The sequence below is a fragment of the Falco biarmicus genome, chromosome 5 (assembly GCF_023638135.1).
Source record: "Falco biarmicus isolate bFalBia1 chromosome 5, bFalBia1.pri, whole genome shotgun sequence".
NCBI lineage: Eukaryota > Metazoa > Chordata > Aves > Falconiformes > Falconidae > Falco > Falco biarmicus.
This window is the reverse complement of record NC_079292.1, coordinates 69,213,944-69,241,607: the sequence shown is the minus strand read 5'-3', so window position 1 is coordinate 69,241,607 and position 27,664 is coordinate 69,213,944. Positions and strand designations below refer to the sequence as shown.

The following is a 27,664-nucleotide window of genomic DNA, read 5'->3' as shown; positions in this document are numbered from 1 at the left end:
TAGGCATGTGCAAACGAAGCAGGCAGACTACTGTTTTATCACAGAACCTGTATTGTGTGTAGAGTCATTCTTGCACATAATAAGATATTGTATATATTCTAAAAGCATGTAGTACATAAACACTATTTTATCTTGAAGTCTCCTTCAAAATTCAAAATTTTGGAAAGTTGCTGGATACCTTAATAGAATCTTGCTTTCATGATGGTATCAAAAATATCAGAGTCTCTTCTTCTTTACTTTTCATAAACATTCATCTTCTGAGTCAGACATAGCATCATTAAAGAAACAGATGGTGGTTACCATTTTCAGCAGCACTAAAATGATTTATGAACATAAATTGCAGACTTGAAAGTACCTAAAGGCATAAAGCACTCTAGGTTCCTTTGTTTTCCATGCTTTTGAAAATTTTATCATATGTTGTCCTCTCCTTCCAGGAAAACGCTCTCTCCTTTGCAACCTAAACATTTGTTGTGATCACAGAAGAAACACTCTTCCATACATGGGCACAGAGATGCACTTCAGGGAAGGCAATATGACTCAAGATTCATAACAACCCAAGAGAGGAATTTCAGACCTTCAGTAAGACAAGGCAGGAGAGTAACACTAATATAATCAGTTCTTTGTGGATGGAAGTCCATTATCCATTTTTCTTTCAAGGTGCAGTCACTAAAGTCCTTGTCTGGCAACAGTCCATAGTCAATGGGCTAGTCCAAAACACTATCTCAGAGCTCCTTCACCTGCAACTGAACTGGACTTAATAAAAAAAAAAGCTCAAAATCTGCCCCTGTGAAAACAGTTCATGAGCTCCTTCCACAGGATTAATACATTTAGCTGTCAGAACAAAGTACATGAACATCTAACATTCCCTAAGCATATTAACCAGCTTTCCTTTTAATACTTTTGTAGAATTGTTTAGTTGATAAATATAAATAAATATAAATTAAAACCATAAAGTAATAGTTCTTTATGTTTGCAAGCCACATCTCATCCCACATGACCAAAAAGTAGACACCTCTGGTGTGAAACAAGTCAGTGTTTTAAAGAGAACAAAACATGGTATATAAAGATGGAAGCAATATTCACCTGAAATCACAGTGGAGAAATCAGGCAGGCAAAATGTGACTGCCCAAGCTGGATTTAAGTGAAGATAATGAGACTTTTACAAAGAAACCCACTATCTATATAAAGAAATTCACAGAAACAATGAGTATGGATGACTTTGAAAAACTGCTATAAGAATTTACCGGTGCAGGTACAATGATGACTCAACTTCCCTCTAACTATGACAGGTGGTGATAAAAAAGCCTCAGTTGTATGGTATTCATCTATCGACAGGTTGGTTGGTTGTGGTTTGGTTTTTTTTTGTCAGCTGGGAAAGTCAGCTGGAAAAGTAGAACTTCTCAAAGCTGTGGTGCAAGTGAATCCTAAACAGCAAATGCCAGGGTGCCAGGTACAGAATTCAGGTGCATGTCACAGTGCCTTTTGTACTTTGGCAGGAAGAAATTTCCAGATGGCAATAAGTTTCCATCCTGGCCTGGTAAAGCATATAACTACAGTATAGTGTACTCTGGCTATTTCCAAAGTCTGCACAATTGCATAGTGATTGTACCAGCTAGCATCAGCACAAATTGGTTTTGAAAAATAGACCTGCATTCTGCTACAGCAGAGCATTTGGGACTTCTCAGACTGAACAGTTAGGAGGTCAGCTTTTCATCTCTTTTATTGCCCAGTCATATATGTAACAGAGAAGCTGAGAGGCAGAGACGGTGATAGCTTCTCAAGTGTAGAGAAACCATCAGTATCTGGCAAACAGCTGAATCTCTCTCTGTTGCTGGGCTCCCTGTGTTTGGCGCTCTCACATCTCATTTTCTTTAGTAGAAGGCAAGATTATTCCATACATCATAGGACTGAGCTACAGGTGACAGGAATGTATGTTATATATTGATATAACATTAGGTATTTGGAAAATTATCTTTAAAACCCCCTTGGGATAAGAAGACAGTACACTGTGAGCTTACTATTTGCTCTTGAAAAACAACTGCAGGAGAAATGCAGATGAAAGCTGCTTGGCAGAAATTGGGGCGGGGTGTGTGTGGAAACAGACTTACTCAAAACAGTAACAGCAACATATCAACATTTAAAAACCATTAAATTCTTGGCTAAGATTGTATCCTTCCAAATATCTGGAAATACTTCCTCCAAAATGGAAGTATGCTAAAATCCAGGACTGTCCTCAACAGACGAATGCTCCCATATGATATCATTAAAAACCTTGTACCTGTGTTTGAGTGAAACTACTTCCTGGAAACTTATCATTATCAACATTCTGGGAATATGTAGCTATTAATCATGTGTGTATGCATGCACGTGTCCTGTTAATTGCAGCTGAAGACTTTCACTGCAAGTGTAACTTAGGTGGTAGAGCTGATTTTTCCTAATTATGCTATTGAAGTGGAGAAGCTGCAGAGGGTCATGACAAGATCAGGAGTGTTACCATTTGAACACTATTGAGTGCAGAAAACAAGGTCTGCAAAATACGTTTTGTATGGTTGCCTGCAGTGAACAGAAACCAGTTCAGTTGTAGGTTACCTCTCTAGGACAACAGTACATCCCTTAACACAGAGTTCAGCTCCCTGGTCACTGAGTGCACTGCTTCTCCCTGAGTGTGAATTAACCATATGAATCTCAGCAGAAAAGGTGGATCATCTAAACTTACAGTTCTGAACAAGGACTATCAGCCAGTGTAGGTCTGAATTACAATATTCCAGCTACAGTAGCCAAGGTGATTGCAACCTGATGTCAATATAAGCATGTATGGAGCAATTGTTAGGTCAGTTGGAAGCACAGCATTGATGGGAATCTGCAGATTGTCATTTATAGAAATAATTCTGCTTTCTGAGTCAAACTGCCTGACCTTTCACAGCTCACATCTCAACACTCACATCTCACTACTGTCAACAGTGAGAAAGTTGGTACATTGCTAAGATTAACACATCATCTCTCAGAGACCTGAGAGATAAGGATCTTAGTTAGACTCCTGATGATTTGCTACCCTATCTGGCACTGTGTGGACATAATTTTGGCTCATTATGCTTCAGCTTTCCAATCTGCAAAGTGGGATACTACCTTGTCTCACTGGCTATTGTCAAATAAACCACTCGGTGTCATGATGAAAAGAGGGTATTTTAGCATATTTGAGGTCTGATGGACCTTGTGTACTGGGGAAAAGCTTTTCCTTTGCCAAGCATCCTTAATTGCTACCTTGACTATAGGATTTCAATGTCCAGTTGAAGGCTTTTCTCTCAATGGTACAGATAATCTCCTAGAAATAACACCAGGATTTTTAATGCTGTTATTTGCTGATCACAATTACAACCATCAGTTTCAGTAGGGGCCAAGGAATAAAAGTCTATTTATCTCTGTAAACAGACCTTTGGTTCTTCAGAAGACATAGATGAAGTCTTATTGGTAAAGCCACAGAAGATATGCATGCTATAATTGTTTAGAGATTTCCCCCCCCCCCCCCCCCCCCCCGGGGTAATAGTCTTGCAGATTTTGCAATTATCTCATTCACTGCACAGGCATCATAGTTCAAAGGTAATGTTCAAGGCATATTATCTATTAGCATAATGGTTGAACATCACCAAGCGCATAGTGGAGGTCTTTTAGTCATTTCATGAGAGGAGTAGACACAATTCACTAAATTCTGGTGATTTTACAATTCACACAGCCACACTCTGACACTTTATGCCAAATGTCATTTAAAAATAACCGAAAGTTACAGGAAAAGTTTAATCCATCACAGAAGGGCAGCTGCCACTACAAAGCAGCAAGCTGAAGAGAAAAAAAAATGTCTGTCTTGTTCAGTGCACAATACTGGAGAGCTGCAGCTTGAGGGAAAGTAAGTTAGCTAGGACACCAGAGCTAGTTGTCTATTTCTTGAGTAAATTGCTAATTGATTCCTAATGACTATAGCATGTTATGATAGCCTTTTTTAAATACAAGTCAAGTGGTTCAAGTATTCTTTAATGAAGTGTATAACCTTTCACAGAGTAACATTAATCAAGAGGAGCAGAGTACTCAACAAAATTAAAGGGCAGTAAATTTGGAAATTTTGTGTGGAAATGCTATTTTATGCAGTCTATCTGTGGAATTCACTGCCTCAGGAAATGATCTAGCCGAATGTAATGGTTATGGCCAGTAGCAAAATCTCTAGTTGAAACCAAGTCTTTCTTGTAGCAATATAAAATTTGAGAATGTTGGGAGCAGGAGACAGCAGAAAGAAGATGTAACACTTCATTGCTGCTGGATAGATCTTCCGCTTGAAGATTTCATTTCAAAAACCATCCTTTTCAGGCAAAGCACTTAAGCGCCTTATTAATCTCAAGGATGCATAGAAGTTATTTCCTCAGCTCAGACTGAAGATCAAATAGTAGCCTACCAGCAGGCATGGCTCACGTGATACATACACGTATACACTAATGTGAGATTTAGGTATTTGCCCTTGATCTATTGCAAAGTAAAGAGGTTTGCATTGAAACATAAATTTTTCTTTTCCACTCTCTCTTTCCTTCTCTTCCTATGAATATTTGGGTGAACGCATTTCATTCACACATATTCTCATGGAACTACAAGTTTAAACTTTGATTAAACAACTCCAGAAACTTTTTATATAGGATGAGGCACTGTTTTGCACTGAGAGGGAAAAATGTTCTCCACCAAATTTTTTAATCAGAATTCAGGTACAAAACCAATTGAAATAAACAGAAGATAGAACTTCACCCTTCACAGCTGCAGCTGCATTGACAATATTACAGAAAATAATAATAATAAACCTACATTATAGACAGTCAGTAAGTCCTACATCTCAGGCAAGGGCTATGTCGCCTAGAAAGAAAAGTACTACTCTAACTTCTTTGGCTTCCTTTAAATCTTTGAGCTGCTTTCATGATAGTTAAAGCTTTGCTTTGTTTCTGAAACTTCACAGACTGACTGAAAGACTTTGCATTCATACATTCAGGGAACAAAAAAGGTCTCATAAAACCAATGTAACTCTTCAGAAGTAACTAATGGGGTGAATTTCCCAGAAAGCGTCCAGATAAATTTGTCCAGTGAAGAAGTAAAACTAATTTGAAAGATCCATTTTTCTACCTTTCCTTGTACAGGTACATTACATCAGCAGAAATAGCTAAGAAACAAAACATTCCAAATAAGAAAAGGGATATTGTTGGCAGTTCCTAAGAACATCCAACAACTGTAACTGGTGATAGCATGATTTCTGAGGCTGCTCAGCAAACAAGAAAGAAACTATTTGTTCAATGAAACATTCTCTTCTAGTTAACTGCTTAATTGCAGAGCTGATTTGGGCTTAAGAACACCTTGGCTCTGCAGTACTTGCAGGCTTTGCCTTGGAAGGTCTTGCTAGTAGACAGAGCTGACAGAGGCCTTGTGATATGAAGGACTGACGCCTTTCTCTCAGCTTCTTCTTACAGATCTAAGACACTTGACAACTGTCTCTTTAGCTGTCATGCTCTTAAATAACTTGGGCTAGGTAACTGGACCAGGACTATTGAGACTGTGACACAAACAAACCAACCTCTAAACGTGCAAACATTTAATACTGTTGGTTAGCTCTGGTAACAAATCCTGCACATCGTATCTTCTCTGATCTCTAAACAGTACACTGCTTATGGCATACTGTTTTTTTTCATGTAATACTTTTGATAAATATATTAATTTTGCGACTTGTCGTAAGCCCTACTGCTCTTAATATTGCTTTTAACAAGGAAACTGTTCATTGTTATTCACAATTTCTATTTTTTTCACAAAATTATAAATGCTTAAAAGAAGCCCCAGAAAGATTTCAACGAGGTGACAAAGAAGCAAAGGTAAAATAAAAAGGGACATAGTACTGAAATTGACTTTCTGTGTATGTTAGGCTTCATAGACACTTCTTCCAACTTGTGGGACAAATCATGGGACTGCTTCTTTAGCACTGAAATCCTACACATCCTGAATCTGCTGATTTGTCTGGAGCCTGAATGGTGTGAGGCTGCTGCATATCATGTCAATGAAGACATAAACCCCACACATTTTTACTTGAGGAATTCCTGGCTGGTCTTCACATGTACCTCAAGTAAGCCTATACACAGCATGCATCCATCTGACTGCACCATTCACAGAAGGAGCAAGAAAAGGATCATGTTTCCTATTACCCATCATAGATCCTTAAAGCTGGATTTAGACTTAGTACGTTGCTATCCTAAGGATGAAGATTCCACCTTGCAGATCCTTCAATCTAAAATCTAATTAGTTGTTTTTGCTTGGCTGGTTATTAATCCAGTACTCATATATGTGCATAATTTAAAGCATATGAATAATTCCACTGAAGTCAACGGTCAATATTGTTGTCACCAGCAGAAATGAACTGATATGCATAAGTGCTTTGCCTGAATGCAATGGGGCACAGGATTGGGAGAAATATATGATAAGGAACTCATTTTCTGAAATTCTTGGGAAAAATCAGATGCTTAATGTACATAGTCACTAAAAAATGACAAAAAGATTTAAGCATTTCAGTCTAGACATTCAAGTGTATCATGAGAGATATTATAATTTATCTTGTCAACCTGAAATACTCTTTCAGCCTTCCAGAGTCTTTAAGACAGGTGATGAGAAGTGGGAATTTATGGTCTGCAAGCTGACTCAAGGCAAAAGGACAGAGATGAGGGTAAAAAAATACAAAAGTTCAAGCCTTGTGATAAGCAAAAATATAAACCCCAAAATAAACTACTTACTTTTATGGACTTAGGAACGATGTAATACAATTGCTTCTGAATGGCTTAAAATATAAGCAAAGCACTCCAGATGCCTTTTCTTTTATTCTGGGTAGATTTTTTTTCCTAAACATCAACATCCTAATAGTCTTAAAGGGACTCCAAGCCACAGCTGTTCCTTACAACTGTTCTGAAATACTCTGCATTTTGTATCTATCAGATGGATGCGAAGGAGAGACTGGAGAGTTCAACCCAGCTTCAATCTGAACTGATGACACTCAAGGGAAGGAGTAGCACTTGATCAGTTGCTCCTGTTAAAAATTATGGTTTGATAATCACATTTCTTTTATTTTGAAGTACTGAAGGAGAAGGCAAATGTTAAAGTTGGTTGTTCTCTCCAAGCACTTATTTTTAAGGCTATTCTTACTGTATTGCCTCAATTATGGAGTTTTACAAATTCCATATGTGCATTCTATATGTACATATAGACATCTGTAACTTTTTTTTAAAGAGTGTCTTCAGGAGAAAGGCAAGACATCTGGATGAAGAGAAGCACACAGGGTTCATGAGACAGGGCAGAGAATGCTCTAGGCAGGTTATTCTGCTATATGGTCACTATAGGATAAAAGCAAATAACGTAGGCAAGATTTGTCATACGTGGGCAGTGGGAAGAATAATAAGATTCCTATGTGTACCTTGGCTCCCCAATTATTCTGTATGCTCTGTAGTGATGGAAAGAGCAAATTAAAATTCCACTCTGAGCTAGAAATATTGGCAATTTGTACAGAACTCTCTGCAGGAGCTAAATGGGGCCATTAACTGAGAAAGGACTGCCTCAATGAGGACAACAGAAACATCAAGGGAAGAGATTAATTGGCAACAGAGAACCTTTGAGAAATAATCAAGAAACTGCAGCAATGGAAGATGTGTCCAGAAGAGAGAAGGGGAAGGGGGCAGACAGATCTGAGAAGATGAAGACTGCAGAGATTGCTTCTTCACTCCTGTTAACAAAGACTTATGTTGAATCTCCTGTAGATGTCCACACCCAAGTACACCTGCACTGAACCAGGTGAACCGTAATTCCTGATTTATTTTAGAAAAACTGTGGGTATGGCTATAGTTCATTGTTATGCTGCCTGATCTCCCTGACAAGGGGGTGAAGTTTTCAAAATGGACCAAGCTTCCCACACAGCACTACAGTGAAGATAAGTGAAAGTAGTGCTGGGCTCAACCTTGGTGTCATGGGAACACACACTCCTGCAAAAGATACATCCTGACTGACTTGAACTTCTTGGGGAGACTGTGTAAAGGCAGGAGTCCTGCAGAAGAGCCCTAACAGACTGCTGCAACCTGTGCAAGAACAGGACTACAGCAGAGATGTAGAAGAACTGCCTTATAACCACATCTGCTGCTTGATGGCAAAGTGAGAACCTGTGAAATAGCTGTTTGCTTTTTTTTTTTTTTTTTTTTTTGCATACAGTATGAGGGAAGTGCATTGCTACCAGTAGCATTTGCAAAGCTTACTTCTTTATAACAGCACCAAGTCATGTTTTCATTGCTCATTAAATACTGGCCCCACCTTTTCAGGTATACACACACTTTCGCAGCTGGGAAGGACTGTATAAAGTCTGAGACACATAGAAAAAACCCCAGCTTTCAACCACCTAGCCCCAGAATATCGGTACTATATGCTGACACTGAATCATTCCACTGTGTTTTTTAGCCCCCAGGATATAACCAACGGACTCCACAACATTTTCATTCTTTAGTAAAGTTCTATATTCATATTTTAGCTGGTTTCGTTTTGGATGCACATTGTCTTTTGCAGTCAGCTGTTCTTTAACAGACTGAGCTGTTATAAGAAATGTAAGGTCCCTGTCTGAGAGTGGGAAGAGAATTAAAACTTGCATTCAAATACCAGCAGGTCAAAATGTCTGTGGCACACACCGATTGAGCTGAATTGTTTTTCTAGTGCAAGCTATTTCTGTTGAAAATGCTTGCTGATCCCATACTTCTACAGCACAGTAGTTTGTGCTTGCTAGACAGGTAGGGGGGCAATATTGACTTGGGTGTGTTTCCCACTCTCTTAATTAAATCTGCAATTTAAAACGACCTTCACACAAGTTTACTGTACAACTGCAACTGATGGCAAAGGCCACTGGCATTTGACTTCACACTTTTCATTTCAAAACAAAGGAAAAAAGTTAGGCTCTCCCTTGACTTAAAGAAAACAGCAGCATTAACTGGGCTTTGTTTTCACAAAGTTGCAACATTTATTAGCACTAGTACTGTTCCAAAGGGACATGGATGACTATGGCAAATCAGCTATCTGAAAAGTGGATTTTGCCGACAAAATCTCAACATATTAAATTTTTGTTAGTGCAAGTACCACTGAGAAATTCCTACAGTTAACTATGCTAGGGGAGGGAAAACAAATAATCAGGAAGCTACTATTTACACCTCCACCCATCCCACCTGTATGCTTTGTGCTTTCTTGTGGGACTTCTTTATTTTTCTGTGAAAACTGGAGAGGATTACATACCTCTGCAGCATGTTTGGCAATACAGGGATTATGAACTCCCACTGAAAACATTAGTTACATAGTGAGAATTCCTTACATCAAAGACAAATTCTGAGCTCCAATAAGCCTCCTGCTTTGCTACCTCACTCTCTTTCTCCAGGTTTAACAGGTAAAAGAGAAAACAATAATTAAATGTATTTCAATTCAGTTTAGAACATGTCACCCAGGAGTAAAATATTGAAATTCATCTATTGCCAAGCGATAAAGCAACTCACATTCTAGAGTGTGCTGGAACTGTTGCACTTTGAGGATGTAAATAATTCCCTCTAAACTATTCCCTCAAAAGTTTGTTGTTTTTTTCCCCCCCAGTGGTGTTTCAGGTCACTGTCTGTCTGCACTGAGGCTGACTGTATCATACAGACCAGCTGTGAAAGAACAGGCCATACACTGACCCAGGCAGAGCTTTTAAAGGCACTAGGCCCAGACTGAAAAGGCACTAGGCCCAGACTGAGCAGGTCTTCAGGACTTTCCACAAACACAGCCTGGAGTCTAGTAGGCTAAGCCCTTGCTCTTGATCCATTCTGCTTGTTGATACAGATGGTTGACAGACCACCTTCCCTACCTCTTCCCTGCTCTACAGCTAACATCACTAGTGACATTACTTTTGCCTTCCTATTACACTGCTTTCCTTGGTTCCTGAACAGTAGATCTACTTGGATTCATGTAATTGATCCATCTGCAGTGTTCTGCCAAAGTCAGGTCCCTATACAGGTAACAGCACCCATTTAAGGTCTCCGTTCCCTCATGTGGTTGATGACATGAGTGGGTTAGCTTGTTGGGTGAACTTGCAATTTGCAGAAATGCCATGTAGTGACCTCCAAAAATTATTTGGATTTGTGCAACTTAATCAGGATTTGAATTCAGGTCTCCAGAGGCAAAAGTCACAGAGCTTTACGTGAGTTGCCTTGTTCCCATGTAAGTGTGTATAGCCTTTTTTCCCCTTTAAAAGGAAAAGGTTGATCTTTGAAAAAGTCATCCAAAAGCCCAAAGGCTATTTAGCCACAGGGCTGATAGTTCTTTCATTATAGCTACTGCAGCAGTTCCATCTCTTACTGCTGCTCAGTTTTTTAAAAACCTTTTCATCTTTTAAAAGCTTTGGAAATCCACTCCAAAAGAATAAAGTGCTGATTTCAAGCAAGAAAATATCCCCTAGGATGGTAGGTTTCCAAATCCAAAGATTTCATTTCATCTTAGAATTCTGGGCTATCCCTTCCTGTCTCTGTTTACTTTGTATTTATATTTGCATGGCTGATTATCCAGAAAGGATTTTCTGCCTATTTTACTGTATTGCTATTTTATAACTGCTTCTATTTATCTCAGTGCAGACTGATAGCAAATTCTACCATGAGTATTTCAGAGCAGCACTGATTACTGCATGCACAAAAATACACATGTGCATACTGTTCATTGATTTACATAGTCAATTAAGTCCTTAAAAATAAAGATAATGAAAAACGGTACAGTAAACTGTAGATAATCACTACCTTCTTTAATAACTGAAGGCTTGACTATCAATTCTTTTTTTGCACTTGATCAGTATATCCCAGTTTCCTTTGTAGCCAGCTCCTAATCTATAATATTCCTAGAAATCCATTCTACATTTTAGATGATGAATCCAGCTTTCAGTTGTGAAATCACCCCTGAAATTGTAAAATAAAATGTACAACATCTAGAAATCATGGCAAACAGCTAATAAACATTCATCTGATAGGCACACTAGCCACTTGCAGATAATGTATAAGCACTAGATGTTCACTGGAGAGACTACTATCAAAGAGCTTGAATGCGATGCAACTGCATTATCAACAGTTCTCTTTTTCTTGTGAGTTTTATCAGCAACACCAAGTAGGCAAGATCAGCACAACGTCCAGGACTGATTTCTTCTAGATATGCTTTCTTTAAAACTCCACAATGTGGATGTTCTGTGGTAAATACTTGTCTGAGTCCTAAACCCTTCATTTTCTACTTCTGGTCACTTTGTATCTTTAGGGACATGTGCTCAATATTGGTTTTAGGCCTCCAATTTGGGTCCAGATCAGATGACTGGAGTTAGAAGGAGACAGTTCTAGAGGAGGCCACGGGCATAGCTAAACTTGCCAGACTTATAATGGTATGATCACCCATCATACTGAGCCCTCAAGTCCTGTTCAGGCAGAAAATCCACTGAAATCAATGAACAAAGCCAGTATTAGTAGACCAATTCTGTTTGCAGGCAGGAAAACTTATTATTTACAGGAAGATTGGCGAGGTTTTAGTTGTATTGCCCTTTGTCTTGAAAATAAGATGATGAAACAAAATAAACAGGAGTTTTATAGTCAGTTCTAGAGCCATCACTTGTGTTCTGACCTTGGGCATATTTCCCTGTCTTTTTCTTTCCCAGGGTCTAGATAATGAACCAAAGTCTGTTATTTGTGAACTTGCTAGTGGATGTGGGTCCAAACTTAACAACTCTGAAGATGATTGTTTCAGAAGCCAATATTCATCAGTTTTTGAAAAACTAGTAGTAGGGCTCAAGCAGTGCACCCACAAACATAGGCACTCAAAATCCTAAGTCATATATAAGTGTCCCAGTATTTTAGCTCTTAATTTTATAGCTTTGGGATAAAAGATTAAAGATAAGAAAGGTCTCTGTGGTGATTAGACAGCAGCAATTAGGAAACAGTCTAAGGAAGAACAAAAGAAGAAAGAACAGAGAAAGGGCAACAGAAAGACAGGGATATTAAAGAGGTCCTTCCCAAGCAGGAGCACTGGGCAGAGGGTCTCCATTAACATCTCCCCATAACCAACCCAAAGAAGCTTATTTTTAATGGAAAGTCTCTTTCCATATAGAAGAGGAGGACTGAGAGGTCCAAAGTTGAGGTCTGAAGGGCTCATGAAAGCTTAATTCCACGCAGCAAGTGCCTGTTTTGCATTGGACAAACGTTCAGCAGCAGTTTTTTATGGCAGGTGGCAACCAGCAAGTCACCGCTGTCAGTCACTTTCAAGGCAGCAGTACAGGCAACCAGGACAGTTACACATGCAGTTGTTCATGAGAAAAACAGGTTTAGGTCAGCATTTATGCAAATTAAGTGTGGTCACTGCTTTTTTCAGTGCATTAATGCTGTGGCCCTTCAGTGCTCTGAACTATTGGTCCTCTCCCCCTAGCCAACACTGTTACGGCAGATGGAGTTGAAATAACCTCTGCAATCACACACATGGCTTGCTCATACTTGCGTGCTTATTCTTTGTAAATTTTTCACATCCATGCAAAACCCTGCCAAAAAGATGATTAAAAAACCTCAACCCCACAACAATAAAAGCCCAGCATTTTCTTGGAGGGGTGGGGGTGGATGGAGAATAAATACCATGGAAACATGTAGACAGATATATTCTTAGAATCAGATCATTCTCTTGTGTGGAAAGCCTTACTAATTCAAGCTTAAGTGCTGCAAGAATAAAGGGTTAGAAGGAAAAACACAGCTGGTGAAAATTGGGGGTTGCAGCTCTGCGTTTAATGTCTTCCACTTTGTGGCAATATCTGTATTCCTCACATCATCTTCCTCATTGGCTGCACAGGCTGCAGGGGGATGAGAAAAGCTACAAGATATGTCAATGCTGTCAACAAAGTAAATTATATCTGTTGTTCAGTTTGTTCCATTTTGATTTCATGATGGGAATTGTAAAGGTGACTGTAAGCTCAATTTTCAAGTTTTTTAGTGACTTGGAAGTATGATCTCACAGATTCAGAGATGGAGGGACCTTCTAGGACAGCCTGTTTAAGCCACTACATCTACATATGCTACTCTGTCTTTGGGGATGTGATGCTTCTGAATATTTTCACTGATTCAATCTCACTGCGTTGTGGCTCTCACTACATTGTGGTGGCTCTACTGCACTGTTTTAGACTACTAAAATGTTTTCTTGCCTAGGGATTGGGCAATACCAAGGATCGTTCAGTTAAATTTGAGAGAGTCAACTTCTGTGCCAGTTTAGGCATCTCTTCCAGGGACAGGTTACTGCCCTGGATCTCATCCAGACCTGGCTTTTGTCCATCTGTAATAATAGCACACTCTTTAGTTTACAGTTAGGACCTTGAGGTAAACTCTCCCTGGAGGTACTGCATGTTATTTTCAGAGACTTAACCAATATTCTGACGTGTTGTCCAAATGACATGGGACAAAGCCAATACTTCAAAAACAATGGCAGGCTCAAGGCTGCTCATTATTAAAAATCATCAAGCAGATCAAGTAGAATTACTTAATCCTAGAATTCAAGCTGTAATGAGCAAGCTGTATGCAGAACATCTCAGGATCAGGTTCTCCACTGCCCAGCAGCATGAATAGCCCAATGCAACAACGTATGGTTGCATTTTGCACTTGCTCTGCATTCTGTTTTCATTTATATATATGATTTCTTAGACGCAGGGGAGTGGAGAGACCAGGCAAATAAAACTGAGGCTGCAGTGGGCAGTTTTGCATGCAGTGTCACAGGGCTCCAGCTGCTGAAAGCACATTCCACACAAAGATGAAAGCCTTTCTAGAGACAGGGCTCTGTCCGACTTCCATTTAACTCAGAAGCGAAGCTTCCCCTGAAGGACAGTAACAAACTGATTAAAGATAATCAAAGAGAAGCTCCATTAGGGAAGTTTGAAAGTACTGAATTGGCTTAGATTAGAAAAAGATTAAGGGAATACTACAATTTCTTAAACAGGATGTTACAAACTGCATAGGGATTAATTTTCTTCCTAAGTCAACAAAACAGTAAGAAATAATGGACTGCAGCAGAGACAGATTACAAAATACCAAATGACCCAATTTGTAACATTTGGATTTGCATCTGCTGCTGGAAGTTTCCAAGACTGAGGGGTCTTCAGAAATGGGCCTTGGTGCCTGCACAATGGAGCAAGCTGCTAATGCTGGCTGACCATACATTAAAGAGAGTTTTGAGAATAGTAAGCTGGATCTTTCTACAATGCATAGGAAAAAATATGATGTGACGTATCATAAAAGGTGCTTGTCTACTCAAATGATTCTATAAACTGACTGTGTATGAGACAAAGCCACCTGGCAGCTACACTGGGATGAAGTAAACCTCGTAAGACTGAGGCAGTGTAGGAGACGTGCTTCTGTAAACACTTAACGCTCCCTCCACAAAGATCAATTCTTCAGTGAAGAGTCAGCAAGGCTGTTTTGCACAGATTTTCATCCTGTCCAATATAGTTATTTCACACTAAAAATTTGGCTCCTTATAAGTAATTATCTTACTTGCCATTGTAGCAGTGTCAAACTGTTTTCCCTAACATTTTTCTTTCACATTTCAAAAGAAGCCAATCTACTCACAAGTTTTATAAGCTGAGTGAGAGAGGAGATTGAAAAGTGTATTGATCCTATTGATGTCAAGTCCTTCTAGGGAATAAAAGTTTACTGCTTTCCTGTCTCTGATTATCTCTTTGTGGGGATGTGGATCACAAGCTGGGAAATAGTACTCCATGAGAGAGAAGACAGGCTTCACTACAGAGTTAAGAAGCTGGAGAAGGCACGAAGGGAAGCATAAAGAAGGAAACAGGAAACTGAAGGTAAAATTGGAAGAGCTATTAAGTGGGTTAGGAGTCCAGGGTTTGTGGAAGGTCATACAGCTTTCTAACTTCTAAACATGCAGGTTTAACCTTGCAAAGTGTGGCACAAGACAGACATAGGTTTCATGAAATTCCTAGTATATTTTTCAGGGCAACATGCTGAAATGTGCTAAGCTCTCTCCATTCCCACTGAGAGGAATGCAGAGACTGAGGTACCTTTCAAAAGCTGTTTTTCAGAAAATAGGAAGATATAATTGAAAAGCACTTATAGAAAAGTTCAAACCAAGGGAATTGCTCCATTGTCCATACATTTCCAGCCAAGTAATTCAGCCCAGAGCTTTATCTGTTGTTCTGCTGAGTTTTAGGTCAGGCTCCTGTTTTCACATTTAAGGAGGGAGCAAACAAAACTCCCTACATCCACATGTATGTCCTTGGAAGACTCTATCACAACAGACACCAAGGCCCTGATTAGGCATCTGTAAGCTCTCATGTTGTACCCATGAATGCATGTGGAAAATCTCAACAGCATGATCAAGATTTAACAAAATAGAAGGTGAGATTTTGACATTTTGAAATTAACTGGAATTTTACCATTGACCCCAGCAGGACCCCAGACTCAAAGCTAGTATTTACCCTGTGTTGTAGAGGGGCTAAGAACCTAACAGTCCGCTTGAAATTTGAATGGCCAGTACTTTTAATATTAACCCAGTAGCTTACATCATTAAGTTTAAGGAATGACCTCTGAAAATCATCACCTAAAATTTTCAGCTACAAAATTGACTGATTTGCAGGCAACATTTCCTTACACTGTTCTTTAATCTGTACTTTGCTTTCAGTGTAAAATGGACAACTAAGTATCTCAAGATGTAGTTGGAGAGAGGGGATCTTTAAGTCTGGATTTCTAAATTAATAAGCTGTGCAGATTTATTTCCTAATAAAGTAAATTTTAATTTCCATGACCTCACTGTGGATTTAGGAGATTTTTCAAAGTGTTGTCTACTTGAGAAGAAAATGGCCTCCTATTTCTGCACTCCTGTGGAGATGCAGCCCCCAACGGGTTGTCTACAAGCACTCTTCCTTGGCTGAAAAGGCAAAGGCCAGGGAGTAGAGTTATAACTGAATCAGACTTCACTAAAGAAACAATGAAGGGGCTCACACTAAGTTTAAAATAGATATTTATATCCTACCCCACTTACTAAATTCTTCCTTCACTCTCAGAAATTGAAATGTTGCATCTTTTCTATTCTTTACTATCCAGAAGTACTCTTCCTTTTGATCTGGCTAGCTTAAGCTAGAATGCTCTTTTCATGGACTGGAAAGGTTACTGCACAAACCAGAATAGATACGGTTTGAAATAGCCACAATTACAGTGGGAATGTTTACAGACTGCTTCTACATATAAGTATTAAAGCCACAATGCTTCTCATAGGTGTGCCCTGTAGTAATTGCCCAGTCAACATCTGCCCCCAGAGTAGCACAGACCCCTCTGCAGAAGGAAATATGCATCGCATCTCAGATACCTTCTTTGCCATATGGCAAACACTGATCAGAGCTGACTTCTATCCACTTTGTCAATATAACACAAAGAGGCAAAAAGACATGAGACAATAGTGCTCTTAGGATTGTTTACAGCAGTTTAACAATGTCTGCCAGCTCAGGTGTTCAGGTATTTACTAAAACTTTGTATTTCATGGCCTTTAAACGCAAGTGATATATCTTTTTCTGTACAAACTGTAATTCCACCTCCTTAATTACTGAAATCTTATCTGCAGTGCTAACTCTTAACTTTTATAGTCTTGTCTAGGAATAACTGGGAACTGCTGATAACAAATAAGCCTTTTGTTTCCAAAGCAAGCATTCTATCAAAGCCATACTATAAAAGGCTAAATATATGGATGCCCCTAACAATAATGACCATAAATGTATATTAATTGCAGGTCTCAGTTCATCACACTGTCTCTAAAGAAAAAGCTCAGAAAATCGGTGAAAAAAGCTGACAATACCAAACAAAAACCAACAGTTAAAATCCAGGTTGTTGCAGGAACACCATAAAATAATCAGAACATCTGCAGCAGTCATGATAGAAAATCATTTAGCAGTGAGTATATGCTTTTGGCTCCTGTTATTAGGTAACTGATAGCTGAGTTCTGCATGATTCACATACAGTCACTTAAATGACGCATGGACCCAAAAGGGTGGGGATTGGCACGGTCTTTCATAACACGTGCCTTTGGAGGAAATGATGGTAACTTGTGGACAGGTTTCACAATATTAAATGGTATACTCTGCCAATATTTTCGTGTTTATTTCTGATATCTTTTACACTCTCCTATTTCCCCTGAACTACCTATTAATCCTCTCAATCACAAAAAGACTGGAGGAATGTGAGCTAAATGTGATAAAAAACAAGTATGATATATATAGTCACAGCTGAGCTGTGACGTGGTTTTGCCCAGTTCCTTTTCTGACTCTGCTTCTGTTCTTCCTCATTATTTTTTTAATCTATACCCTCTTTTCAAATAAAGGCAATTTTTGTGCTCTGAGACCCAGACTCTTCTTGTGGCTTAATCTCTACTCTTTATCTTAGGCATTAGAAGGAAGCTAGAGTCACAATTCTAATCTAAATTTACAAGGATAAAGAGACAACTGCTTGCTGTTCCACACAGAGAATATCTATTGCAGATAAGCTAAATCTTCAAAGGGAAATCTTGTAAACTCTAACTCACTGGTGGGTAGAAGGCAGCTTCTGGCTCATGTTTAAGAGAGAAGCTGATGTTGATTAACAGTGCAAGCTGCCTCAGTCCAGATTATCCTTTTGTGTGCTTTAGGTCCTCTTGAGTTAAATTCCATCATGCATTGTAGCACATCTTACCACCTTGGAGAACCAGGTGTCATAATATGCCAGTCTTCAAAGTTAGTCACAGTCCAGGTTAGCCTTCACAGGCAAGACTGATCGGTGTGTGAATTAAATTCCTGAACCATAAGGTATTGCTGCAAAAGTTGATGGCAAGAGCGGAATCCAGAAAGACGTTTATATCTGGTTTACAGGTGAAGGCTAAGCAGGATTTTAACTCCAACAGTATAATTGTATTGCTGCTGAATTTCCCAACATTAGGAATTACAAAGTAGCAACTAAAGCTACTGAAACTTCCAGAATTAGGGCAAAGGACAAGATGAGACTGTATTTAGATTAAAGATAATATAATGTTTTGACTAAATGTGTAACCGTGATCGGTATCAATACCAGAGTTAGAAGACTTTATTGTAATACTATTATGATAAAAGTCCTAATCAGGGGCAGTACCATCATGAAAAGGGATTTGTGAGGCCTTTCTTGTAAAACCTATGAGCTGATCAGCGCAGTGCCTTTGTAACACTAATGCCATGGGTAGAGCACGCAGTTATCTGTCACAAATACTTTTACATCAGTAATCTGGAGATGTACGAGATATTCCACTCCTGCAGAGAGAGTCTTTACATGACATTCTGCTCAACAAAGGTACATTGCAAATCTTCAAACCAATAAGCCACGTGCCATCTATCAACATTAAAATATCAACAGAAAGTCAAAATTTACATTTGATTTAACTTTGCCAGATAAATCCTCCCATTTTCCCCACTAATATTATTAATTAACTAAATCTCCATGCTAGCAACCATGCCTTCACTATATAGAACAAGAAAGAAAGCAAAAGCCCTGAAGTTTCAACATAGCTGTAGTAGATAAGCAGGCCTTTCAGGTTATCATTTTCGGATACGTACCCAGTACAGTACATCTGTCCAGCCCTCCATTGTGATGCACTGAAACACCGTCAGCATGGCAAAAGCAAAATTGTCAAAGTTCGTAATGCCGTGCTTAGGTCCCTCCCAGCCTGCTTTGCACTCTGTGCCATTCTGACACTGCCGCCCATGCGCAGACTGGGGGGCACAGGGAGATGGATCATCTTCTGCAGGTGTATCTTAAAGGAGAGGAGGGAGAAAAAGGAGATGAAGAGAACTAATTGCTGTTTGACACACTATGATAAGTGAGTGAAGTATATCTGATTTTAACAGATTCATTTTGTAGTTGATTTGACAGATTTTTCTAGGAATACACAAGCAACTACATTCATTTTAATGGGCAGAGGGATGTTTTGCTATGCTTCACTTTCTTTTTGTAAAACTAATGGCCAAGCTGTCAAATTTTACAGTCAAAACTGAGATGGACTTTTTTTTAAAGCATATCCTCATATAAGGAAGAAATCATGCCTTTCAACTTGAGAGGGAATATTCAATCAAGTGCGTTACATTTCTTTAGGCTGCATGTTATGACCAGTGTTTTCATACTTCAGTCACTGGCATTTGGGTTAGTCTTGGAAGGGAACTCCAGCACGCACTGGCGCTGCGTTGAAGGAGGCTGAACTCCTGTGGCAGACAGGCTTCAGTGCTCTGGAGATAGGTTGATATGGTGGTGAGCCACTGCTAAATTACAGCAGAGAGTGTCTGGGGCTCTGCTCTTTCAGAGTCTAGAAGCTGTGTGGCAGTTTATCATTAGTACAGCGGCACTCAGAAGCTCTATAAGACCACTGCTCGATTATCCACCCCTTACTCTGTACAGGTGTTTCTAAAGGTCTGAGAACCCATACACCAAGCCTGCCTAAATGCTTTGATATATGAAAAATGCCATAAAAGACATTTTTATATGCATAAAACCTCTTGCAATAGGATTTTTTTAAATACACATATTTCAGAGCTTGGTGCTACATTTATAACAGATACAGGTATGTATGTGTGTGGGAGCAGGTAATTATGTTTGTTTCTCATCTTACATGGCAAAAAAATGCAGTTTTCCAAGAGTTATGATCACATTTTCGTTATTAAAAAGCATGCCAGAAACAGCAATATTAGAATTAGAGGTTGTAATGTAAATAATTCCAGACAGTAAGGGGAAAGATACACTTCAAAGGTATAAACCAGACTGACAATTCATTATAGTTCTAGCATCATTTCCAGAAAATGACATCTGCTGACTTTATAAACCCAGAAAATACAGAACTTCTGAAACAATTTCCTATGATACAATATTTTTTTTGGTTATGAGCTGAACTGGATCCTAGACATTAGCACCCACGACCACATGGGAAATCACTGCTGTTCAAGTTCAGTAAATCAAAGGAGAAAGAGCAGATGATTAGATAAGTGAGTGACAATACAATTGAATTATTTTGAAATTTGAATATTTCTTTCTGTAAATAATTTGAAAGTTATTTCTTGCTAGACTTCATGCAAAAAGTTTTTTCCGATTAATATAATTTTGCTTTTTTACTAGCTGCACTTCTAACCACAGTCACAGTCTGTGATTAAAAAAAAGGATACTACTGGGCCTCAATTAGATATTCCTTTACAGTGATACTGGTTTACAATGACTATGTATTTGTGTACAAGATTAATAATAAAATGTAAGAGTTGTTCATTTTCCCGATGCCATCTCATTTGTAGCTCAGTCTGCTAGTGGTGAACATCACTACTTTAGTGTTGCTTGAGCCTTTGGGTGATTTGTTAAAGAACTTAGGCTGGCTTGTAGTACCAAAGGCCCACATTAAAAAGTCCACTGCTGTGTTTGGCAGGAATTCAGACAGTTTTACATACAGCCTTTACAGTCAGGCCAACAACTAAGCGCCCAAGATGAACAACCTAAACTCAGTGCTGGAGACAGTCTTTCTGTATCAAAGGTGATTCATAACCAAGAAGCAGAACAGTGGAACCACCACTGTGAAACCCCAAAACAAGTACACAGCACAGAGCAACAGCCGCCTGTGTCCTGTGCCAGCACAAATGCCCCACTGTGTATGAGGAAAGCCTCCCTCAGAAAGTCTTTGTGTGCACGACAGTGTTTCCCTTACCTATCAGTCCCCCTTGAACATGGTAGCAGGTCTTATGCATCTTCCCCATGAATAACTCCAGTCCAATGATGGCATAGATAATAATGACAAACAGCACCAGCAGGGCAATGTGCAACAAAGGGACCATGGCCTTGATAATTGAATTTAAAACCACCTGGAGACCTGCAGAGAGAACAGAAGGAAGCACTTACCAGCAAGAAACAGAATTTAGAGACTTTATAAATAATATGTCATTTTTTATCTCATTCCCCTTCACTGAACTCATTATCTTGATGATTATAAGATGTACATTTACGTATCACGTTTCTCCAGAAGATCTCCAACATTTCACAAATTTACCATTGCACCCTGGATCACAGACTAAAGTAAAGCAGCTATTACCTTACCTGTCACCAAAATACCACTGCCCTGGGGAGGGAACACATTAGCTATTTTGCCTGTTCTTGAAAACCAGACCTAAGGTGTTCCCCAGATGGTACTGAGGAGAGTTAAAGCATGGGAAAACCAAAGAACAACCAGAACTGAAGCAGGACAAGGACAGTGGGAACACGCAAGTAGGTAAGTGCTGGGGTACCATAGAGCTGCACTCCAGAGCATGGGGAAAGATGCCAAATTGAAACCATGTCCCTACTCTGATTCTGGGTCTGTCCAGAGGTCCAACCAGTGTCAGGCAGCACCTGAGATGCTGAAGGAGCATCAAACCCATACCGACTGAGAGCTCCCAGCCCTCTTAGGATCTCCCTGCAGTCCAACTTCAGTCTGAACAGAGGGAAAGTCAGAACCAGCAGTGCTGGTTTTGCCCCAAGATTCAGGGATCACTCTGTAACAGAGATTGTCCAGGTCCCTAGAAAGGGGTATGAACAAAATATTATTACATGGCTGTTAAGGCATGAGGCTGGTATGAGACACAATCATGAGCGAGCCAACCAGAATGGCATAGGGAAGGTGACTTGTACCAGTTTGCTGAAGTGCTAAGCAGCTCTACCCTCAGATGCAGTTGACTCAAGCTGCAGATGCATGGGCCTGCCTCTGTCTCCTCCTCATTTGTAAAACCAGAATAACAAAGCCAGCATCACAAACCTTTAGTAAGGATTTGCATTTACAAATGTCTTAAATTTGTTATCACTGGTAGCAGTGATGGCAACAACTGTCACTGGCAAGTTATTAATGTTGGAAGTATTGAGAGACCTCTAGAACTCTATATTCTACAAATAGCCAGATCAGAACAATTACGAGCTCATGATTTTGCAATGATTGAGCACCAGAAGCCATTAATGTCTCCTGCAAATGCTGTCATCTCCTCAGGGAAGTTGATATTAGCTGTGATTTTTGAAAAAAGTGATTCATGAGTTGTGAATGTCTGTTATACATCTGCCAAGAGAGTTTGCGATAACTATTAACTTTTAAAATCTATCATCTAAGATCTTACATTTTCATTTTTATTGCTTTTTTTTAAAAAAAATAATTTAAATACTTTCTAAAAGGGATGACGCATGTCTTGACAAGCACTTCCACTTGTAGACAATCTACTTGTCAATTCACAGCTAAGGCTGTGCCTTTGCATTTTCTCCCCAGCCATGTAGGAACGCAGCAGAAGCAACCAAAAGGTGGTATCAGCTGCCAGGCCAGTAAGATCATTCACTAACTTCTATTAATCCAAAGGTGGCTACTAGCATCCCTCTAGTCAGAACATTTTTTTAGGTGCCTGCAGTCAGTTCAGTCACCTGTTAATGGTTCATGCTACTATCCAAAGGGAGTGATATTCAGTATGAAACATTCTGGCTTTCATAAAGAGATCCTTGCACGAAGTACAATACTGCCAGGATTAAAACTCATCCAGTGCAAGAGTGGGCCATTCTGCTTGCTCAAAGTTACCTCTAGGTAACTTATTCTGGATAAGCAATGTCTCTGGGGAAATAATATTGCTGTGATTACGTGAGGCAGTCAGCCTTTCTCCCTAGATAGTCACCTCATTCAGTCTACTAATTCTAAATATATACAGAAGATTGATTGCAGTCCACATCAACATCACTCCAATACTTTACAGCAGTTGAGAATGTTACATTCACCAGAAAATTAAAACGATGTCCCACCTTCTCCCAAACAAGGTATAATACAAGAAAGTTAAAAGACTACAGATGGCTATGAACCTGAAAAAACCCAAAAACTTTGCAGATTGAAATATTTGTAAGTTCAAATAAATCTACACAAAAGTGAAGAAAGGCCTCTAATTTAAGTGATTTTAGGAGTCTTATTAATCCAAAATGTAGCCAAGATTACAAAGTTAAGAGTTCTAATAAAATGTCTGATGTAATTTACCCTTAATTATTGTTATTAATTGATTTAATATTCATCATAGGATATATCCAGTGCTCTTGAGAGGGTACTGAGGACAGACACAATTTTGAACAAAAAGCTCTTTCATTTTGAATACAGCTTCATTATCACCCACACCATGGAAGTGCTTCAGTGTACTACAGATGTCCAGAGAAGATAACACCCGCACAAACCAATGCCCTTTGTGTTAACAAAGCAGTGTTTGTGAAATCAAAGGCTTGCACCCTAACCATGAGATGACAAGAGTTTTAGACAGTCTAGGGGAACATGTACCACCAGAACATTTACAGGAGCTTCAGCTAGCTTAATTAGAGAAAAGCTTCTTGAGGATAGTAAACCAACTTAGAGCTATTGAATACTGTTAGCATGAACCGATGTGTGCTGTGCAGTACCCCGTTAGGGCAGTCCGTTTTTAAATCCACATGACTCCACTGATTAGCAAGCTTAAATACATTACCATTAAAGTATTCAGAGAGTTTCTAAAAGTTTAAAACTGCTAACTATGCAACCACTTCAGAAATGTCCTCTTAGAAGACGTAATGAATGCTACTTGTAGAAGGGCAAGGGGTATATACACATCACCACGCTCCCCGCATTGTTATTATAGCAAGGTTATTGCTGCAATATAGCTGCTGCTAGTAAATTACTTTATTCTCAGTTCAGGCAGCCACTTGCAGCATGAAAAGCTGTTGCAAGGAATGGCATGAAGAACCAAGCCTGGACAATCAGAAAAGTCAGTGTGGTAGTAAGCAGGGAGAACAGGGAGAGCAGATAAAGAAGGATTAAAGGAACTGGGGAAAGCCATGGGTAGGTCGAACAAAGAGAGATACTTTTATATTAAAAAACTCTCACGCTTCAAAACACATCAAATCTGTATTCTGAAATCTAAGAGGTGCAGATCAGTGTCTGTGGATGTTCGGATGCATTTCTAATCAGGGTAAATCAAGGCAAATTATGCCCTTACATGCAGCCACAAAGCTTTTTCTAACCAATGGTGAGAAATTCTGCACACTTGTACATGCTCTTTCCTTGAGCAGAGGCAGAAAAGAGTGTCAAACTGATATGAAAAAGACTTATCTGTCCTGTCTCAGGCATGCTCTTAATCTGTGACACACTGATATCAGCCAGTATGGGTGCTCACATACAGGGGGCAATACAATTCCACTTGTCTGACGCTTCCTGTAATACACCATTGCACACCTTTGACATTTTCTCCCTTGTGGAGGTAAGGCTTGTGCTCCTAGCAATGGGCTGTGCAGCTTATAATCATAACTAAATCAGAATGCCTGGTGACCTGATCAGGCTGCAAAGCTGTTTTTCAGGTAGGTGGTGCCAAAACTGCCTTCCCACAGCAGAGTGAAGAGCTGTTTTTTTACCACTGCTCTACAGAGGCTGGCAATGCCATCGTTGACCAACATAAATTCAGTCTCCTGAACTTATGTTCTGACAAGAAAATATAAAAATAAATGGTTTTCAAATATCTGGTATTCTAAATGTACTTATGCATTCATGGAAGCTCTCTTCATGTACTAGACCCTCTCCAGACATCTGTGAAGGCACACCATCTGCCTTAAGGAACTCACTCCAGGCTGGACAAGGAGAAAACTTCAGAGAGATTAGGGAAAGTGCCACAAAAGGGACTGTTTGCAGTTTTTCAGCCCGCGTTTTTCTTCTGTTAATAATTGAAGATCTTAAACAGCTCTTAGTATTTATTTTAAAAGCACTTCAGTTTACCTTTAAAAAAAACCATCTTGGCTGCATTCTGCTGGCAGACACTGACTCCATAAATGTTTTAGTAAGGAAAACATGTTAGTGCCATTCCCTGGGCTTACAGAATTTAGCGTTTATTTACACTGATAAAACATTTTAAATATTTATTACATGGGAACAACATTGCTTTTTATACCAGGTCAAGCCCTTTTCAGCCTCTAGAGGACTGCGTCAACCCAAAAGTTTAGGGCACAACTGGGGACTACAAGGAATACAGAAGAAAGAAGGAAAAGAGGTTGTAGGAAGCAACACTGATCGGTCTCAAAGCTATGAGAAATACGCTGTTAGGAATGCTGCAGGTATTTTAGAGCTATTATATGATGCTGATTTTCTTCCAGGAAGACAATCATGAGAGAGGCTGGTTGCTGTATCATCAATTCAGGCAGTTATTGAAGAACGTGTTTATCTCTAGGCATGTAAGTGTCTGCACCTAAAGCAATGGGATTACCTACACACCCCATTGTGTACTTACAAGCTTTTTTGGACTTCAACCAATGCACAGCAAGATGGCACCAAAACAAAACAATCAAACAAAAAAAAAAAGTATACCAGGCCCAGCTGCTAAAATGCACTTGGCATTGTTGTGCTGTGGAACATATCCAAAGAAACTAATGGTAGGTTGGTCTCAGAAAAAAACATTTCAGCCTTTGCAAGCACAGCTCTATCTCACATTTTCAAGTGTCTTCAATTTTGGATAAAACTTGGTTTGCGGGACAGGGTGGTTTCCTGTTCTCATCATATTAGTAGTACAGATATTCAGAGAAAGCATATCCTAAGTCAAAACCCTTCATTAGTTTTGCAGGGCTATGTTCTGCTTACATCACGGTGTTGCCTGAATCAGGAGTATGAGCAGGCACAGTCTCATACAAATGACCTTCTGGGAATGAGTAGGAATAAAAGGGAAAGGAGAGGGCTTTCGACTCCATCCATCCCTCCTCCACCTCCTGATACACACACACAAACACACAGATTTTCATACTTAAGCCAGTGCCAAAGGTGTGGGAGGTAATTATTTTTCTGCTAATATAGTTCAGAAGAAAAATACTACTTTCTGCAAGCAAGGAGGAAGCAGGGGAGGATTTGTGACTCAGCACAGCGCCTGAGTCAGATCACTTCTGGGAACCACTCTTAAGTGGTAGAGTTTATGCAGCATCCCCAGCCACAAGCTAGGCCTACCCACAAATCACAGTTACTTCAGATGATACACTAAGAGACTGCCACTACAGTTATCTCTATTTCCAAAGCACAAGCAATATAACCAGTAATATTCCCCAAAGTGGATGTTTATTGCTTAATAAAATAGGCATTGGCTAAGAAAATGGAAAAATATTAAATATTCATAAATATGAAAGGCTTTATACCAATTTTAAAGGAAGCCTGGAAAAAGACAGACATTTTTATCACAAAACTGTCCACAGTCATGGCAAGATATCTTGGATAAGTACATTCTGCAATGATTTGTGAGGGAAAACAAGGACATTCTTCAGCAGTGTTGCAAAGGGAACTCATATGGCACAGTTCAGATAAGGACAGCTGTACAGTAACAATTTGGGGAGGTAGCCCCTTACTGTCTTGCTGGAGTCTTAAAATATTAGTGGCAGATTGCTAGATAAAGCAAATTCTGTGGGTGTAGTGCAGCGTTCTTGGGGCTGCAGATGTCATTTCTATTTCAAGAATAATAAAGGTGGTCTTGGAATAGGAAGGAAAGACATGACGCAGGACTAGAAAACCAGCTGAAGTGAAAAGAAAGAAAAACCAGGGAAGACAGTTTTTAAGCTGAACAGTGACTATTTTGGAGAAGGTAATGCCATCTAAACATATACAAATATACAATTCAAAACCATGTGCTGGAATGCATAAAAAAAGAAAGTTTTGGCATCTGTTCCCAACGTTCTCATTCTTCTGTTTTCAAACCATGTTTTCATTGACTTCTCAAACTGAAATACATGCACACACACAAAAGCAGATTCATACAAATGGGCATGTGTACACAAATACTATTGTTTTGTACTTGTCAAGTCTTGCAATACTGCCCTTGCCTCATTCATTGAGGCGAGAAAGGAATAGCAGAACAAAAACAAAAGCCACAACAAAACCCAGCTCTTTCTTCTGGATCCTTTCTTCTTGGGAAGCAATTAATCTTCAATGTCCTCTGCTTGTCAGTGACCTAACATAGGCAGCCAGACAATACAGCTTGCCCTCAGCATGGTGGCCACTCAGCTGCAGTTTTTGGGTGCCTGAGGAAGATGGTTGGATAAATGTACACACTGCCTTAGGCTTTTTGCCTCTCTGCTGGAAGAAACCTCTATTACCAGTCACAGAGGCATCCCTCTCCCCTCCTGGGGACTTCAACCTTTTTTAGCAGCTTTTTTTCAAAGTATGTAAGTATTCGCTTTCTTACAAAGTTGCTTGCTGATTAGAAGACCTTGCCATCTTTCCAGTCCCAGCACATCAGATGGCTCCTACAATCTCAACTTTATTTTCCAGCCATTTGATCTTAGCTCATTTCAGCTGAGGATGAGGTCCACACAAGATACACAGACTTTGAATGTAAAAAAAAAAAAAAGTGGAAAAAAAGAAAAAAAAAAAAAAAGGTGTAGTGTCCCTCCCATGCAGCTACCTGCATACAGAGAAGGAGCATGGAGAGAAAAGCGGCAACTGCCTATCTGCTGAAAACTGCACATCACAGAAAAAAGACCATTTCGAGCAAAACCACAAATGAAGTTCAGTAAGTTTACTTTGAGGCTGTTTTGAACAAGGACCA

The 27,664-nt window shown here is 39.4% G+C and overlaps 1 protein-coding gene across 1 annotated transcript in view; it reads right to left on the bottom strand.

The window, feature by feature from the left end:
* CACNA1C (calcium voltage-gated channel subunit alpha1 C) overlaps positions 1–27,664 on the bottom strand; it is a 486,917-nt gene that overhangs the window by 147,954 nt on the left and 311,299 nt on the right. The window contains exons 6-7 of the mRNA XM_056339744.1: positions 20,794–20,955; positions 18,674–18,870 (exon numbers count right to left, since the gene is read on the bottom strand). Of these exons, the coding sequence (XP_056195719.1) occupies positions 18,674–18,870; positions 20,794–20,955 (359 nt within the window). The remainder of the gene's footprint in view (positions 1–18,673; positions 18,871–20,793; positions 20,956–27,664) is intronic.